This window comes from Tetrao urogallus (genome assembly GCF_951394365.1).
Source record: "Tetrao urogallus genome assembly, chromosome: 14".
In the NCBI taxonomy this organism is placed as follows: domain Eukaryota; kingdom Metazoa; phylum Chordata; class Aves; order Galliformes; family Phasianidae; genus Tetrao; species Tetrao urogallus.
In genome coordinates, this window is record NC_136827.1 from 2,401,819 (window position 1) to 2,421,568 (window position 19,750).

Genomic DNA, 19,750 nt, shown 5'->3' on the forward strand with positions numbered 1-19,750 from the left:
GTTACTGTTCCTTCTTGGAAACAGTCCAACAGGTCCATTAAAAGAAATGCAGATTTGATTCCTTTTCTTGTTTGTTTTTTTTGGAAGGAACACAGCGTTCTCTCCAATCTCTGAAATATTTGTGCTTGCCCCTCTGCTTTAAACAGGCTTCTTTTTGAGACACAAAGCTGTAGAGCCAAGCCCAGTTTTTGCAGAAGGCTCTCGTGATGGTTGGACTCGAGGATTGTAGTGGGCTTTTCCAACCTTAATGACTGCATGTTCTGTGATTCAAGCTGTAGATAGTGGCTCAGCACACCCGTTGCTATTTTATGCAGTGGAATGGTGCTAGGTCTGTAAGCCTGATGGTGAATGCCCATTTTTCTCCCTGCTCATCAGCAGTGGGATTTCCCAACATAGATATTTCTCCTAGTTGAGGCTGAGCCTCCTCCAAAAATGAACAGCAATTGGGGAGGTTTAGGTTGGATATTAGGAGGAAGTTTTTCACACAGAGCATGGTGAGGCACTGGAACAGGTTGCCCAAGGAGGCTGTGGATGCCCCATCCCTGCAGGCATTCAAGGCCAGGCTGGATGTGGCTCTGGGCAGCCTGGGGTGCTGGTTGGTGACCCTGCACACAGCTGGGGGTTGAAACTGGATGAGCATTGTGGTCCTTTTCAACCCAGGCCATTCTATGATTCTTGGTGTCTGCTGCAGGTTCTGAGGGCTGCTGCAAGAGCTCAGTTTGATGTTTGCTGCACAGACAGTGATTGCAAGGTTTTTACCCAGCTCTTGTATTCTCCTCTCACCCATGCTCTGGTGCTGGGGCGTTTCTCTCTGCGCAGTGCCCAGAGCAGATCTCCCAGGTGCCCAGCACAGCTTTGTGCTGCACAGCCCTGATGAGGGCTGGACACCCATGGGATGACGAATTGTGAAGTGCAGGGAGATTATTTTTTTTTTCTCCCAGGAACGATTTATTATCCAGAAGAAAATGTTGCGATACGCACTTTTTTCAGTCATCCTTTGTGTATCTGAGTGCTTTCAGTTTTATGACTTTAATTATTAACTAGGTCTGCTGTTTTGTCAGGGCAAGAAGAGAGGCCTTCACTTTATTGGGTCAATTTACAGTGTTTATTTTTAAGCAGAACAGAATGGTTACTTGCTGGATGACTTTGAGTGTTAGCCCGTGAGCTCGTGTTGAGCTGTGAACCAGAGCTCTTCCTCTGCAGCCTCCGTAACTGAGGAGTAGAAGTGTTGTTCCCTGATGTCAGACTGAATATCTCTAAGTTTTGATTCCTGATCCCCCATCTTGAAATATTTCCATGTAATGCAAGCCTTTCAAGTTACTTGACTATGACTGTTAATTACAGAGCAGTTTTCTCTCACCTTTGTTTTTTCTTCAGAAGCTTTTAGTATTCAAAAATCAGCTGCCTAATCTGTAATCTTTATGGCTGTGATAGAGATCAGAAGGAAGTTGTAGTTCCTTGACCCTCTTTGTGGTATTTCACTAAGCTGCACTCTGCAGAAGTCTTCTGAACATTGGAACAGAAATGTGAGCTTAGAAATGCACTCCTCATCAGTCACTTGCTAACTTGCCTTTGCTGGTGTTTCTCTGTGGTGCTATTAGAGATCCCAATCTGCCTTCTCTCAGGCTGGGACGGATCCCTAAGGAGGCAAGCACGCTTCTTGATGATGGATTCACCTATCAGCAGAAGATGCTAGACCTTGCTTCAGCAAATCCCGAGCCACGGCTTCTATCTGCCCCAGATAAGCATCATTTCAAGCATCAATTTGTGTTCCTCAGGAAAGCTAACGCAGTTGTGCTGAGGCTGATGCATTTCACAAGCAGTGGGCGGGAGCTGTTGTTCCTGATAGCCCTTACAGAAGCCTGCATCTTGGAGAGCAGAGATGCTGGGCACGCCTTTGTGCGCACGCTTCCTCTGCCTCTGTTGGAAAAGTGGGGTTTTATTTTTTTGCTCCCTGCCCCTGTTAGGGCGCAAAGAAATCTGTAAAGTAAACTGCCATGTTCTTCAGCCTGCCTGCTAGTAATGCCATGCCTGTGCTGGGAGGGAGTGAAGTCTGCCATACCAGGGAAGAGGAGATGCAGGCGGTCTGTTCCATGTATGTCTGATGCAGGCCTCATCCTTGAAGATGTGTGCTCTGCCTCCCTTCAAAGAATCTGCAAAGAAACAGGAAATAAAAATTTCCTGCTGAGGTGGAAATTAAATATGTTCAGTTCCTTCACCCAGTGCTGGTAGGTCTTGGGTCACAGGCTCACAGCCAGGACGCTCGTGGGGAATTGAGCTGCAGTGTTGATAGCAGCGTTAGTTTAGTTTTCACGGATAGAATGGACATAAATCACAGTCACAGTATGCCAGCGGTTGACAAACCTGACGGTACCGAGCCAATCTTCCAGACACCCACGTATCAAATATGGGAGAAGTGATATAGTGGAGAAAGGAGGAACTGTAACCAAAACTTTGTACTGTTCTGTAGGATGTTTCTATGGCAAACCTGACTATTTTGCAACCCTTTGCTACAGACAGGTGGTGTAAGTCCTGAATTGAGGCATGGCATTGCCTTGGTGCTTTTAGGGGTTCTTACCTTTTGAAGCTGAACTTTTTCGAGTTCTTAAGTGTTTTTATCATTCTTCAGGTTGATACATACTTCTTGATACAGATAATTAAGCCAGATTTTAGGGATGACCTGAACTACACTTCTTGAATAACCCTGATTTTTTGGGCATCTACTCCACTCTTCACTTTGCAGGGTTTTCTTTAATAAATGCAGAAATATTTACTGCAAAGTTCAGTTGAACATAAAATATGAAAAGAGCTAAAGATTTTTTAAAAATTGCTAGTGAGGAACAGTGGACTTGAAAATTCTCTCTGTACAATATTTAGTAGCTCATAATTAAATGCCCTGCTTGAAAAATTGCTCAAAGAAGGACTTAGTGGAGATATCTTTGGAATTGTATATGTGACTGCACAGTGTGAATGCACACTGCAGCTTGCTTTGGGAAGTCATGGTGCTCTTGTCTGCTATGCTTTTGAAGGTATTTGAACTGGAGGATTCGTTCAAGACATGATACAAAAAAAGGCATCCATAATGTTGCAGGAATCCAGGAACAATTGTGTACTCTCAAGCTTAGGTAGATAAAGAAAGTGTAATCTGAAAGTCTTGAGCATGCATACAGGTGTGTGCTCTGGGAGAAACAGTGCATATTGGGCCAAATGCCTGTGAATTCAGTATCCGAAGAGTGGAAATCCAGGGTGCCTGGTGCTCTTAACTGCAGGGATTTTAATGTTTTCCTACTGAAGTGATGCGAAACTCAAACGTCTTCAGAAAGCGAGGAGATAATTGTTGGCCTGCTGCAGCAGCCCCAGCTTTGGTTTCAGGGCTTCATTGCACAACGTGCTGCTTTTGGCTGTCACACTGCCTTTTGGATCCTGTAAAACTTCACCGTCTCTCTGTGGGGCCGGTGCAATGTGCTGTGCTGTAACGTGAATTGCTGAAGCGATGGATGAAAAACAATCCCCCCGAAAGCAGAACCTGAGACTCTGGGCACATCTTCCCCTGCTCTCAAATCCTTTTCTGTGGAGCCTTCAAACCAGAGTCTTTCTGCTGTTAATTAACTGCAAGTTGGAGTTGCAGGGAAAAGTGGTGCTGACCTTGGAGGTCAAGAGCATTTAGACCTCCATTATATAAACCATGTGAAATCCAAATTAGGCGACTGCATGTTCCTTGTAATGCCTAGATAAAATCAGCTCTTGAGTGTAGTGTTTGGCTAAGGCCAGGCAAGGCTGAGTGGAGATTGGGAAAAAAATGAGTATTTGATTTTAGCATCTGTTATTGCTGAAAGCTTCTTTCTTAACCAGAGCTAGTCCACAGCCTTTTTCTAAGAAAGGGCTTTCTCAGGGCTTTTGGTTGAGTATCAAAAATGCACTGAAATTGGGTATTAAGCAAAGACTTTTTCATACACTTAGTAAGTGGTTAGGATTTCATGGATTAATATGGCTTCATTAGCTGCCAAATTGAAGAACATTGCTGTGCATCTTTGGAGAAAAACATGGACTTACAATGGCTCTTGAATGGCACTGGAATCTTTCTTGGAGCAGCTGGCTGGTTTTAGGCTTTATTTTTGTTGAATATTTTTATTGTGCTAGCTTCTATAATGTCTTGTGTGTAAGAATGTTTCTTCCCACACTTCTGTTTTGCAGAAGACGAATACTTGAGGTTACTGAACACATTCTGAGATTTTGCTGTTTCAGACTCCTCCATGTTTTTGAGTAATGTTTTCATAACTTTTACAAAAAAAAAATCTGTGTAGGATCCTCTTCAGAATGTGGCTGCAGTTCTCCTGCTCCCTGGGGAGGGGTGAAAGCCAGAGAACAAGTTCTGGCGTCATCTTGGTGGCCACTGAAAGCAGGAGAGGATGGAGAGGAAAGTGCCAGGTCTGCTCCTAGAAAAACTAGAGAAAGGACACAGGCAAGCGTGGAGAATTGTTTAGTTGAAGCTCATGTTTCTGATCCTTAAATCCTCGTTTGTCTGTCTTTCACGATAACGAACTTGATCCTGTGGCCTTGTGGTTGCTGGGAGTTGCTCTGTGTGCTTCTGTGTGCAGTGTGTGTCTGGAGGTGTCAGGGGAAGGGGGGGAGGATGAGCACCAGCAAATGGCAGCGGGGGTGGAAGGAGAATTGGTCAGATTGTTAAGAATGGCTTAATTATTGGGGTTCTTTTAATAGACTGAAGTCTCTGATGCCCGTTTGTGTTCTTTGTATGGCTTTTAAGGCACCGTTATACGGGGAGCTGGGCTCAGCTGCTGTCTGTCACATTGAGGTAACTAAATTTGGGCAGAATCGGTTTCACGTGGATCCAGAAGTCTGAACCTAAATTCCCTCTGGGAGTCCAGGAATAACCCTTTGAGTATTTTAGCTTTGCACCAGGCAGCCAAATTGCAAATATATTTAATCTTAACATAGGCTGATTTATTTTGGATGAATCTGAAGGCGTCTGAGGATGACCCGGTTACCAGCTATATCTGAAATTTGCTTCTGAGATGCTCCTCGTCCTACCTTTAATCTGAAAAACTTTGAGGATGGATGAGAATTGTGTAGAGAACCTGCGGTGCGTTCTGTGTGCGCTCAGGATGAGATGCACTGGAAGCTCCGACAACTCGAGCTGTGTTTAATTCGGTTAGTTCAGAGATTACACGCTCCTCGGTTTGAGGGATTTCAGCAGTGTCAGCAATGAGCCGGAGCGCTGTGCACGCTGCAGAAGCACTGAGATGTGTCTGCTGCGGGCAGGAATGCGGCCGGCTGCATGCAGCACAGAGCCAAGGAGGGCTGGGTGCCCGGCTGAAAACAGGCAGGGCTTGTGAGCTGGAGGTAGAATTCAACCTCCGAGAAGGCTGGCAGAGCTCTGCACAGTCCAGCTGGTTGAAGATAAAGCCAGTTTTCAGCTGAAAGGAAAATGTGATTGGTGCGTAGCAAAGTTAAGCTATAAAAGTGAGAGGGAAAGCACAAACTCATGTGTGGGTTTGGAGGGCGGGAGCTGCTTAGTAGGTGCTGGTGTGAAGCTGAGGGCTGCGGGCTCCCACCTGCCCTTCTGCAGGGCTCCCATCCTGACGTGCAGGGAAGCAGTTTGCCTGATGTCCGTGTTGGGCAAGCCTGCACCGTGGTGCTCAGAACAGTGCAGGGCTGACTCATCTGAGCCACAATTACACAACTCAGCGCTCCCTGTCCTTGCACATACAGCGTGGTAAGATGTGATGGATGCAGGCAGCTTTTGTTACCGACGCTTTGCTCCAGACACTTAGAAAATTAAATGAGAGCAGGGTGTGTTTGGGACAGTTACGCAAGGAATATTTTAGGCACCATCCCTGCAGTACCTGTTGAGGTAAGCTCTCCCCTAAGAAGTGCAAAGCTGTTGCATATTATATAAAAAAAAAAATAGGGGAGGGCACGGGCAGTTTAAATCGTCTGACAGATCAAAAGCATTCTCCTCCCTGTCCAATTTTAGCAATTACACCTGCTGCTGGAAACACTGGTGTCTCTTGGGATTGCAGTAATTATATGGTTTTTTTTCCAGTAACGTCTATTGAGTGAAAATATATGCATGCTGGAAAACAGCTGGTAATTTGGACAGAAGTAGCAGGGTTTTCCCTTGTTCCAGCCTGAATTGACTCCTAGTTTAATCAGTCAGTTAAGTTTTTATACCAAGCTATGATTCTATGGTTCTGATCTGTATGAAAGCCTGTATCGTGCTATTTTTGCTTTTTCAGTTGCTCAGCAGTTGGGCTGTGCAGGTTGGGCTGTGCAGGTTGGGCTCACTGCCCTGCTGGCAGCTGCAGGATGCCCTGCACATGGCTGGCTGCTCGCTGCATGGAGCTGCCAGCGCCCTGAGTCCTTCCCTGGGGTTGGAGCCTTTGCTTGGTGTTTCATGGAGCTGGATCACAGCAGGAATTCTAAACTTGTGATGATTTCGGCGGAATTTCACTTTAAAAACAGGCAGTGTGGTTTAGTACTCCGTGAGCATGGCCCACACTGACTCTTAAGGTTAATTTAATGTTAGACCGGGCGTGCTAAATATTAAGAGATATGCAGTCATGTATTTACTGAAGAGCAGCAAATGAATTTTGCAGTGACATAAGGCAAATTGACACTTCAGAAGCCAAGTTGAAATACTGGTGCTAATTGCAGTCCTCAAAGCATTCATGATTAAACTGAATAACCTGTTGTACACAGTTGTAGTTGTTAGTAGCCATTTGTGTTCTTCCTCACCTGCAGAATAACTGTTCTGTAGTGCTGGAAGTGCAGAAGCATTTGAGGTTTTCTTTGAGCACAGGGCTGTTGGGTACTGGTACTCTTACTGATCAGGCACGGCTTGCTGAAAATCAGGCCCCTGGGAGCTGTACAAATGGGTATGTAAAAGCAACGTTAAGTCTGTGTGCTGAGGTCCAAGCAGTGTTTGTTCTCACATTGTTATCCCATTTGTGTTTAAGGTATCTGCTGGTACTGAATCTTCTTGCAAACCTTTCTGTGGTTAGTCAGAGGCTAATAAAAGCAATGCTTTATTTTCAGTATCAGGATTTCCTTCTAATTTTGCCTTCAGCTGTTAGATCTTGGTACACTCTCAGTATTCCAAGTATATTTTCGGTTGAACTTCCAGCAATAACTGCACTACCTGGCAACTGGGGAGCCTGGCTGCTAGGGGAGGACTGAAGGCAATTGAGCCTGATGTGCGTGGTTACCTAATGCTTACATAAACGGTTCAGTTTAAGCTGAAACAAGAAATTGTTAGTACAGATCTCAGATATAGGTATGACTGTGATTAGCAGAACTAACTTTCAATTTACTTGAAACCCTTCAAGTTGAACTCGATGACCCTTAGAGCTTTGTTTTCACAATGCTTTATAGTGACTGAGATGTGGATGAAGAGTTTTCTCTGCCATCATATTTTCTGAATCTCATTATTTGGCCATGGGCTCCACTGTCTGCTTTTCATCTCAGGGGACTGTTTTCATGCAGGTATGGCTTAATTATCTCACTAAGTAGAAAATCAGAATGAACACAAATGACAAAAAGAGCTGGTGCGTGGCCCCATTTATTGTAGGCATCCTGAGCTGAGACCTGGAGCTGTGGTGTTGCTGTTGCTGTGAGGCCGAACATCTTTGTTGCCCTGCTTTCGGTAACTGTTCCTAGCCTTTTATTACTCTGTTGATACAAGAATCTTTTATGTGCTTCCTCCCTATGTAGCCTTTGGCTATACTTGCAGAGATTTTTTTGAGGCTGTGAGTCTTTCCAGTTGTTAGCATAGGCACATTTTGTCAGCGGCTGCCTATTTCTGAGCTGGAATTCAGAGCCACCAGAGTATTTTGCATTCCTCTGCAGATTTGGAGGGACATGAGAAGAGATTTTGTCCTTGATGTGAGAAGAGCTGCTACATGCTTTATGTGGTTTAGATTGGTGGTTCTCCTTCACTTAGTCTGTGGGCTCTCAGTAGTTAAAAGATGTCAAGTGTCAAGATGTTTCTAATAAACATAATTTATCAGATTCCTGGATTAGAAAATAGCGACCATTGCTTCCTAAAGAGGGACTTACATTCGTTTTAAAGCACTCTTAAGCCATCTGGGGCTTCCTAGCTATTTCAAAAGCAAGAATCCGTGAGAGACGCGTACCCACCACTTTGAGATGTTAGAGATGTCTCGCTGCTTTTCTTCCTAATCCCCTTCCTGATGTGGTCCCGTTGTCATGCTGGGTGGTGGATGCCTCTCCTCCCCTGGGTGCTGGTAATTAGTGCCTTCAGCAGTCCCTGCCTGGCAGAGCTGGTTTCAGAAGGCAGTGTGAGTCTGCAGGGAGCCAGCTTCAGCCTCTCTGTTCGACTTCTGAGTATCCAAGTATGTACGAAGTTACTTGTGTCATTTTTTTCAACTTCTGTAAGGCTAAATGTAGGCATGATTTGCTGCAGGATATCAGAACTGCTTTGATCGGTTTTGTTTGTCTTGTAGTTTTAACTAATATTCCTCCAGTGAGTGGGAACTTGGTCAGAAATGAGAACTTGAAAGACTCGGCTTACTTGATCTCGGATTAGAATTACTGACCTAACAGTGGGGCAGTGAAAGTTCTTGTTGGCCACCACTTTCTATTTCATTATGGCTGAAAACCGTAATGCTGCTATTCCATTTCTCAAGGTAGCACAGCTCCTGTCTAGTTTGGGCTGAAGCTACGGATCCATCCTTCAGCAGGGAGGAGTTACTGGAGAGTCTCAGCAATGTTGTTTGCCTGGCTGGGAGCTGCTGCAGCTGATTGTGAGTCTTGTCCCAGTTCCCAGGGTTATTGCTATCACCTCTGTAATTGCTCTGTCGGTACTGGAACTAAAACTGGGTTAAAGAACAAAGCTGCACCGTGCTGCTGCTGTTCAGTCGATTAAGTGTCTGAAAGCACTCCCAGATACAGAAGTGTGGGGCAGAGCTCAGCTCTACCTGCCTGTAGCTGGCACGGCTGGCAGAAGAGGAGAGAGCTTTCTGCTGGGGAAGGTGCACCTCTTTTCTTGGGTTCTGGGAGCAAGACCTGCCTTGCTGGCATCCGTCAGCAGGGAAATGGAGGTGCTTTTGCACCTGGTGTCATACATTTATACAGCTGTGGAACTGTAAATCCTGGGGAGATGCCAGAGTTTAGTTGCTACCAGGTACGTAAGGATCTTGATTGACACTGTGATTTATGATGTTTTGTAATACTTGCAATGCTTTTCCCTTTTGGAAATGTTGATGGTTGTTTTTATTTTTTGAACTTCTTGGAATCAGATTTCTGAAGGAAATGAGCTTTATGTAATGATGTTGCTTGTCAGTATCTGTCTCTTCTCCCCAAGAAACTTTTGAGCCCATTCGCCACATCCACCTGCATCCCATAGAAGGGTGGAAATCCCAAGGACTGGAAGCACTGCGAGCAGAAAAGTTGAAGAAAGCTTGGAGTTCTTGCAGGGCTAGAGGAGGAGCGTGGGATCTGCCTCACAGAGAGCAGTTAGTGCACTTCATTGCAGCTGTTGATTTACTGTTAGTGGGGATGGAGACGGGCTGTTCATGGAGTGACTTTATTCAGCTGAGCGTGACCGTAGGGCAGCATGAAATGTCTGCTCAGACCCATTGTTACTGCGTCGCTGTCGCTGCCTTTCCTGGTAGGGGATGGAGAGTGCTTGTTCCAGGCTGACTAATTAAGGAATGACAGCTGGTTTGAAATATCATTCTAATTTTGCAAGAGCTATGAGTAAGTTAACAAGAATTTCTGGAAAAAATGAACTTACAAGCAGGATTAATTGACAGTATTCAGAAGCTCAGCTTCTATTGTGAGGAGCTGCTGGGCTTCTGTGATCCTGGCAGTAGCGCATCCTGCCTGTTCTGTCTGCCTGTGAGCACTGCTCAGCCCCATTGCAGGGGCTCAGGGCTGCATAGCTGAGCAGGGAGGAGCTCACTGCCTTCACCCATGCTTGCTGCATGGGGAAACAGGGTGTGGATGATGTTACTGGTGCTTGGGAGCTATTGGGAAGCTGTGCAGGAGGGCAGTGGGTAGCTGTGTGTCAAGGCTGGGTGGGGTAGGCAGCAAGACGCAGGTGGAGAGCAGGGAATGAATGGCATGATAAGGAGGAGTGTCTAACTTGTAGATGCCTATCTGCCTTCTTGCCTAATAGTTGGAGACCTTCCCGCTTGAGGACCGGTGACACCAGCTGTTAGAGTTCTGGAATTCTTCTGATGAGCACTGTGGATATGTAGGACAAATTAGACTTGTCTGATTGCTTCTTCTGGGCACCAGGACAGGATCCACCTGGGCATCTTGTGTTCTGCAGTTAAGTCTTGGTGATGTGTTAGTCTGGGTCTATGAGTTGGGATGTACGTGATCTGGGGAATAACCAGAAAAGTTAAATATTGTACAGGGTAGAAGTAGAAAGAATTTATTAGGAAGAGAAGATATAATAGGGAGCAATTCGAAGCAGGTTTAGGATAGAAGAATACAATAAGCAATATAGTTGATAGCATTAAATTAACATAGCTGTGTGTTAAATACTGTCTCATAGGCAGAGTTAAATTTCCAGCTAAGAGTGGATCCATGCAGTCTGCCCTCATCTCTGTGGCCCAGACATCAAAAGGACATGGACGTGCCAGCCAGCAGCATTGCTGTGGGTGCCAGATAGTTGCTGTGGAACCAAGAAGCTGTCCTTGGGCAGAGCCGTGCTGACCCTGTGAAGGACAAGGGATGAGTGGAGAGGGGTGGAAGAAACACAGCCTTCCTATTGCTCCAGCACAGCAGTGTGTGTACCAGGGACACAGCACCCCCTGAAAGCCTGCTACCCTTGACCTGAGCAGCGTCAGAGCCAGAGCAGGGTTTCTGTAGTAAGAGCTTGCTTTGTAGTCAGTAGCACAGTGTGGAAGTCTGAGCATCTTGGTCAGGTTTTTCTTGCACGCTTTGTGTTAAGAGTGCTGCTCTGCTGTAGCTCTGTTGTGTGTTCCTGGAATGAAAGGCATTGCATTTAGGGCTTTATTCTTAGCCTACATCTCAGAAAAAGATAACTGTGACCTCTGAGAATTTTCCCAGTGAAGAAGCAGAAGAAAGCAGCAGCAGACACTCCATGACCTATTGAAGCAAAGTGAGGTTGGGCTGAACTGATAGAACGTGGGATTTCTGCTCTACCCGAGCCAGATATGGCAGTGGGAAACTTCAAGGTTTGATACTCTCTGAGAGTTCTTCTTCTTGGCTCCTACGTAATGGCAGCTCATAGAATCAGTGCATGTTTTTAACCTTAAACATCAAAAGAAATGCTGATGTTCCTTTCTCACTTAGGTGCTTGCTATCTGAAAGCGCTGTCAACAACATATGGGAATTTTTAAGAAGAGTTTTGATATTTTTGATTTTTAAACTGAGAAACGTGCCCAGCGTAATTCCCTGGAGCCATGCCTGCCTTTTGGGCCGGGCTGGCTGGTGAGGACCTGCTGAGTGCCAGGAAGGCTGCAGTGAAGCTGTGCAGCAAGGAGTCTCATGGGCACAGCTGTGCTGGTGCTGGGCTGCTAGGGCCTGGGGCTTGCTTCTCCAGAGACCATAATTGGGAAGTTGGGCTTATTTCTCCAGTGTTACTGTTCTTATGTGTCCAGAAGTACTGGAACATACCTATCCAGGGAATAGCAGAGATACCTTTACTGCCTTTGTCCAATTCTGGATTCCCTGCCCGCATCTCCTGGGCTTGTATTTGGTGTTGCTGTGCGTGCCATAACCAGACAGAGTGGAGCGTTCTATCACCCAGCAGACAGCTTTCATAATGACATCTTCCCTCTGTGTGAGGTGTGATTTTCGTATGTAACAGCAAGGCAGAAAAGAGCTTGGGGTATGCTTCAGAACCAGCCCTGGAGTCAAGTGGTGGAGCAGGGCTTGCCTGTAGGGAGAATGCTGTTAATTTTTAGTTTCGAGTTTGCTGATTTTGGTGTGCTTCACTCATAATAAGAGGGGGATACGGAGACGAAGTGACAAACGTTTATTGACGTGGAACAATGTTTTGATTTGGGAATGTAGTTGTTAAGGGGTTAAATCATAATCAGCAATGGCAAGAGTAAAGGAGATGTGTGACTTATTTCATCATGCGTTTGACTGGAGTGTATTGTTCCTCTTTCTGCTAAGAGAGGGGAGGAAGGATAAAAAAAAAAATACAGGCGATGTTTTAAGACCTTCAGGTTTTCTTGATGGCCACCTGGCAGTTATTCAGTGTGCAGTGGGGAGGGCATGCTAGTAGGAAGCTCAAGAGTGAGTACCAGTGAGCAGGCAGAAAGAAATGGCAGCTGGGTAGTGACAGCAGAAGTGAGCAGGTAATTAAAAGAAGGAAAGATTCTTCTAAAGTCAAGTGACCTCTAAAAAGAACTATTTGTGGCTGAATGTTGCTAGAAATTCTTCCATCTGTCGTTCTCGAGCAAAAGGGAAGATGAGGAGCAGGGAGGAGCAGTGGTGATGGAGGGCAAGCCTTGAAATTGGGGTGAAGGAAGCTGCTGACTGCCAAGGGGCTGTGGCCACAAACTGACTGCAAGCTGCAGGAACATTCTGCAGAGGGTGATCCCTCCTCTCATGCTGAACTGGGTCTGCCAAGAGGGTTTAATACTCTATTGCATGCAAGCAGAATACCATGATTTTTTTATTTATTTATTTTTTTTTTCAACTAGATGTGTACGATTTTGCTTTGGCAGAAAGTGCTAGTTGATTGCTTTGACGGGTTTAATTACTTTGGCCTGAGTAGGATGCAAGTGAGTTTATTTCCCACTGAGAAAAGCGTTGAAAGGCTGCATGAAAACCCTTCAAAGAAATTGAAGAGGGGTTGGGGAGTTGTCTTTACAGTAAGTGGGTTTGATAAATGTGTCAGTTAAAAGGGGAATTTATTTACAAGACGCAGGTTTTGTGGCCAGAAATCTCTGATAATTTCATTCACAGGGAAAATTAATTTTACCTGTTCAATTAATTTGCTTTTTCATCATGCTTGTGCAGCGAGGAATTGCCGCAGTGTGAAAAACAGAACATTGAAATCCTAATTCCATTTTTCCTAGAACACGTCAGTGATGGAGGATCAGAATGAAGATGAGTCTCCAAAGAAAAATACCCTATGGCAGGTAGGTTGTGTGCGTGGGGAGAGGTGGGCCATGGCTTTCCTAGGGAAGCTTCCACGTACCTGTGTCTGCAGATGCATAATCTTCCTTACATGTAGGTTGACTCTGTCATCCTAAAATAAGCTCAGTGTTCAAGTGAAGGATGACATCAATGAACAGTACTTGAGAAATGACTAGATCTTAAATTCTGTGGTTTGTGCTGACCTTGAAATGACACAGTTGTGCTTCAAAGGATGTGTGTGAATGTGGTCCAGCCTTTCAGAGCAGGTGGCCTTTGCTTAAAAGGAAAAATCCAACACTTGTGCGTAGAAAGGAGCTGCAACCAGTTGGCTTTGGACTATTTTGGGAATATTTAGGAGAGCCTCAGAAGCCCTTTTTGATGTCATAAAGAGCTCAGAAGAGCTTGGCATGAGCCTTTGATTCTCTTTGCTGATAAGTAGCAAGTCCTGGGGTGGTGTTCTGAACATCCTTATTTGTCACTGAAGCTCTCAGGATTTATTTTATGTGGATGTTTGAAACGTTGATTGAGCTGTTGTTCAGAAACAAAACAAGCATTGCAGTTTGACATCACATCATTCGTGGGCCTTGTTTGTGGGCAAACAGTGCGACAGTGATGTGGAGGGTCTGGATGGTTTTTATGTTAATTGGAGAAGTTGTAGCCAGCTTTTGTACATAACTGAGCACGTATTATTTCAACTGCTAGAGCCTCTGTCGAGCATTTGTGGAGGCAGGCTGCAGCGTGCAGCAAAGGCAAACTGGCATGTGCAGTAGGAGCCACTTAGTTTGGAAAATTTCTAGAACAGGTAAGGTCTTTGTTAAAATTGTAAGAGCTAGGAGAATTCAAATTCCAGCATAACTCCTGATGTGGAAGAAGGGCCTTTCACTTGGCCTAATCTGTGGAAGATGAGGTGTGCATGGCATTGCACATAGCTTGAGCAGTGTTTAAAAGTTTGATTGCTGTCTTTGTTTTCTTCTCACATTCTCTTCATTGGTGGGTTCTTAGAAGGCTGTTCTTGTTCATTTCAAGTACTGACGCTTTGTTTCTAAAAACAGATAAGTAATGGAACTTCATCTGTGATTGTCTCAAGAAAAAGACCATCAGAAGGAAACTACGAAAAGGAAAAAGACTTGTGTATTAAATATTTTGACCAGTGGTCTGAATCAGATCAAGTTGAATTTGTGGAACACCTTATTTCACGAATGTGTCACTATCAGCATGGACATATTAACTCTTACTTGAAGCCCATGTTACAACGGGACTTCATCACTGCGTTACCAGGTAAATTAATACTCATTTTACAAAAAGCATGTTGATGAAAGCGTTTTTCTGATACTTGGAATGTATGTGTGCAGACTTTTCTGAACATCCTCCAGATGTAGACTGTCTGCTTTAAATAATGTGATGTTTCCTAGTCAGAGGAAATGCAGGAGGGCAGCTGAGTCATTTGCTTCTGTGATTAATTGAATTGGCCACTGGATGCCAGTGTTGTTCCATGAAGAGCAGTTTGAGTAGAATATCCTGAAGAACAGCACGTTTTCCAAATCCTGAATGAAAAGCTGCCTGCACAGATAAATGAATCTGGTTTGTCTTGTTGCTGACTCAAGAGCAGAAACAACTGGGGATTTCTTTGTGTTGTCCAGCTTTGATTCCTTTCTTCGGTTGTTCAGAGCCTCCAGTGCTACAAATCAGAGTAAAACTTTGTCAACAGTTTGAGTGTGAAATATATTCTTTCACTTCAGATATTCATGTCTTTGAAAAATATGGAACATTAATAAGTAGGTACACAAAATCTTTCACTTCTAATTTCCTGGAAAATTGTGCATTTTTCTTCCCATTGATTTATGGAAAGATTTTTTCTGAAAGGTAAATATGTGGACGTCATTCTCAGAGTGGGAAGTATACATCACATAAGTGAGCAATTGTGTTCTATTTGCCACTGGCAGTAAAATTGCACAGACTGATACCTGCAGGGAATGGTCTGTGGCTGTTATCCAAGAATGCCACAGCCGTGAGCAGTGAGAAGGGATACAAATGGACTGGACTGGAAATTGGTGATCTGGTAATCACCAGGACAGGTGAGGAAGGCTCCTCCAGCAGCTTGACCCTTACAAGCTCTCTGGTATCTAAGTTTTGAATGCTGCTATTTTGGTTTTTAATATTATGGTTGTTGTAGCTTGGATGTTGTGGGTTTCTGTTCTCTATAATGCTATATATATATATATATATATATACATACATATATATATATATATATATATATATATATATATATATATATATATATATATATATATATATATATATATATATATATATGTATGTATATAAAATTATTTTTTTTCCTCAAAACTTGGATGAATTCAACTTTTGGAGGTAATGATGAGATTTTGACTCATCTGTCAAGCGTGGTTGAAATTAAATTCATAGTAGCCAGAGGCATGAAGTAGGAGGATGAAGATTTATGGGGTAGGACACAAAATAATACAGAATCTCATGTGCTCTATTTCTTTTTTATTAAAAGAAGAAAGTCTTGAAAGTATGAATGGAGGCCATGAAAGGGAGGAAATTGCCTTTTCTCTCACATCTCCATTTCATGGAATTTCTTTTAAAAGAAGACTTAGTTTATCAAGGCACGTGCATAGAAAGGTGCTCCTCGTTCTAACTGGAGAGCTCTGCTTTCAGTAGTGGACGTTTCTTTCAGCTTGCTTTGCTCTTGATTTCCTGATTTCTCTAGGGGAATATCTGAGATGTAACAAAAAAAATAATGAAGTGAAATAGACCATCACAGTCGTTGTGTGCAAGCATGAGCTTCAATTATACTTTTGTTTGCCTTTATGTTACGTGTCAAGGCAGATATAATGGAGATGCATGGTTCTTTTGTACTACATTTGTATGCTGAGACATCTCTGGGAGCTTCCTCGCTGACAGTTGTTTTTACCACATTTATATATGTAACAAATAGATATTTGTGTTGACAACTTTTGTTGTTTGGAAGATGTGAATACTGGAAACTGTTCCATTTTCCTGTTTCTTAAAGGTAATATTGTAAAAAGAAACTCTTTGCTGGGCATAGAATCATAGAATTCTATTAATGCTGGGCATGATTTGCTGTTTTCAGTCCTTTTACTTTGATTAGCTTATGTTTGACACTACCTACAACGCTTTGAGAGTCAGGAGCTGCCTCAGGTCATGAGGAAACCTTGGGGGCTTTGTGATGTTTTTATTCATTTGAAAAAGTTACTTTTCTGCAGATACCTGTAGTAGAAAACGCAGTTTCCCAGATGCCCAGTAGAAGCCAAGTTTTCATGTGGTGCTGTGCTGCAGTGCTGCTGAGCAGGGAGCTGCCCTGCATGCAGGCACCTGTCTGAGGTGCCTCTGCAGAAAATAGTGATGCTTGTTGGCTTTTGTCTGCATCCGGAGTCTTCAGCATTAGATGGGAGCTCTGTGCTGCTGGTGTGCATTCGCTACTTCTTGAGGTGCAGTAGGACACATCAGTTTCTGTGAGCAGAAGGAAAGAGACGTTAATTCTTCCCTTACCATCAGCCATGAGGGAATGTGGATTGGAGTGCGTGGTGCTTCTGTGTAGATTTACCCAAGAGCTTAATTAGACATGATTGAAATCAGAGCCACATTAGAATGATATCATGTTAAAGAGAAGATCAGTACTGCTTTCTAAAAGGTGGTTCTACTGATCTGAAGTTAGCTAAACCTGTGTTTTAAACTGGAATCATTTCTGCTTGCTGCTGACCCTGCTGATTTTCACACCTGCGAGAGCGCAGGGAAGATGGGAAGCATTGGCAGTGCCTAGCTTCCCTTTGCCTCAGTGGAAGAAGCGATCGTTCTAGTGAACTTTGTTGCAAGTAGTGGCAGCATGTTTAGCCTGCAGGCTCTGTCCCTACAGATCAGGCTGTGCTCAGCCTCTTTCGTGCTGCCTCGAGCCTGGCACGCAGCTGATGCTGCCTCAGCTCCTGCAGATCCCACCTGGATCTCTGCAGTGATCAGAGTGCAGTCGCACGATCCAAGGGACTGCTTTGTGTCTCGTGTTGGTCAGGCTCATAGAGCTGACATCCCGCAGTTGGGTTCCGTTGTGACACAAGGTGATATTTGCACATTGAGCTTGGAAATCCCTGTGGATTGTAATTTTTTTAACTTACAGTTGAAATTCAACCAAATCTTCATCTGGTACCTCTAATGAACAACAGCTGGCTTTTTTCACCATCTTCTGTAAAACTGCAGAAGCTCTGGAAGAGATATGGGGGAATAACATGATTTGCTGTTAGGTAAGCACACCAATAAATGCTGGATACATTTTACTGAAGAAAATTCAAAGGCTTTAGTCCCTAATTTGGAAACTGCTTTTCGAACTGAATATTCACAGACTTTTAATGTAAAACAGGCATTGGCAGCTGCTTCGGGCTTGAAGTGATCTGAAAGTGGAGTCCTGCATGTTGTGTGATAGGATTATCACAGGCCCATCTGAGCTGCAGTGTAACAACCTGGTCCTGCTGTGCAACTTTACATAAATATTTCACTTGACATGGCTTTGGTGTGAGTGAGGTCAACCTGGATGTCTTTGCAAGCAGGAAGGATTGTAAGAATAGGCTTGGTAGCAAAGCAAAGAGGTTGTACATCTGTGCTTCGCATGCAGCTTTCAAGGCTGTGTGTACTCACAGAAGTTGAGATTGCTGTATTCTAACAGCATCAGACAGCACTCATTGCTGACCTTTACAAATCTATTTTTAACCATTATACAGGATTGTAAAAATTATGTGTCTGCTAATGGAGGGTTTCTACCTCGTAATTTGCAGTTGGTCCTTAAAAGTCAGTGAAACATGGGCTTCATAAAAAGCAGTTTGTATGTGTTGAAGTGTAAAGTGTACTGCCACAGACCGAGATGTGTAGAGACATTCTTGCTGTTGTGAAGCTGTGGCAGCTGATTGCAGCTAGCTTTTATGAAAAGCCTCGGTTAACTCAATGCAAAATTGATGAGTATTTGGTACTAGGGTTGCACCACACGCAGGAGTCTGCAGCAGTTCTGGCTCTGTCAAGTGATGGGAAGCAGCCAGACACCTCTCCTGCCTTAAGACTCCTCGGGCCTGAGGTCTCCTTGTTCCTAAAGCATCTTTTTGCTGATGCGTGCTCAGGTATTAACCCTCTTCAGAGCATTCCTAGCCTGCAGAAAACAAGTATTACTAGGAAAGAAGGCTTTCTGTGTATTCTAAGTTAATTAGATTACTTGCTCTCCTTAGGGACCACATTCCAGCCCTGAAGTTTTGCTGTGTTACAGTGAAATGTTCTTTATAAAACAGGATTCTGAGCAGGACGTGGGTGCCAACCCGGTGGCTGTGGGCTCTGCACGTGCTGCAGGAGGCCCTGAGCTGGCCAGGGCTGTGCTGTGTGCTGCTCCTCTCACCTGAGGAGCAGGGGCAGTGGCTCCTCGCAGCACAGCAGCCATCACCAGCTTCACGGTGTCTGTGGGCAGTCAGCAAATAGCTGCACATCATCCCCTGCAAGGACAGCTCAGGTTTTGGAGGGACTGCTGGGCCTTCAGGCTGCAGTTTGAGGTCAGTGTGCTGGCAGCTGGTCGCTGCCTCGCCCTCAGCTTGGCTGGCTTTATTGCTTGCTAGAAAGTGCACCGCATCTTTTGAATACCTTAAAGTAGATTTTATTGTCTGGTAGCCATCATGTTTATTTAATGAGGTTGCATTTATCTGCTTAATTTGATTGCATTTCTGGACTTGCAGCATGAGGTGGATGTGGATTCAGATTTTCGCAGCTGTTTTTCAGAGGAGTATTACTGCCTTTTCGAATGCAGTTGTTTGAAAACTGAACAATTATAAAACATTTCTGCTTTTGTCTGTCATAATCAGTTCTGCACAATGATATTTAATCTGGAGAACTGTTATTTTGAAAAAAAAAATAGTATTTCACAAGGAAAAGAAAACTGAAAGCACTTGGACTAGAGAAGCTGATGAATGTACTCGCTGTATTACTTGATCACATTTTTAAGTAGGGAAAGTGGTGGGCTTTGCCAATCCTGTCTTTGCTTAGCACCACAAGAGATAAGGTGGAGAGCCAGCATGGTGTTTGCTGCCTGCCATCGTGACTGGGAACCTGATGTTCTTTGGTAGTCTCAAAACAGCAATGGGAATCAAGCTACCAAAACTGCCTAAGTGACACTGAAATTCTTACACAAAGGATTTCAAATAGTATGGATTTCCAATGAAGGAGTGTGCTGTTTGCTGCTTGTACTCTATTCTAAAGTGCTTAACCTGCTGCTGGAAAGCAAGGGGTACTGCCCTCCTCACTCTAAAGGCAATTCAGTTCTGCTTAAAGCAGACCTAGTTTTATTTGGTGCTTTCTGAAAGATGATCTAAGTATGGTAGAATAGGGGCTGAGGCCAGTGTGTGCATTGTTCAGTTCAGAGGATGCTTTGCAGGATGCTTTTTTATTGGGTTGACTATTGGTAACTCTACAGCTCCTTGGCATTCCTGTCTTGCTTTGTGGTGGGGTAATTATTTAGTTCATTGCCAGGAGATGGCAGTAACAGATAAACTTTTATGGTAGCATGAGTGTGTATGAACATTGCTTGAACGTCCTGCATTGTCTGTCAAGTTCTGCCTTGGGAAGTGAGACTATGCAC

At 44.1% G+C, this 19,750-nt stretch overlaps 1 protein-coding gene across 5 annotated transcripts in view; it reads left to right on the top strand.

Annotated features, from left to right (window-relative positions):
* FBXW11 (F-box and WD repeat domain containing 11) overlaps positions 1-19,750 on the top strand; it is a gene marked incomplete at both ends in the record, with an annotated part of 59,928 nt that overhangs the window by 19,000 nt on the left and 21,178 nt on the right. For 3 of the 5 annotated variants that reach the window (XM_079542486.1, XM_079542487.1, XM_079542489.1), the window contains one exon: positions 14,160-14,385. In XM_079542486.1, the coding sequence (XP_079398612.1) occupies positions 14,160-14,385 (226 nt within the window). Of the gene's footprint in view, positions 1-13,046; positions 13,110-14,159; positions 14,386-19,750 lie in introns of all 5 variants that reach the window. The other 2 variants (XM_079542485.1, XM_079542488.1) reach the window with 1 other exon arrangement.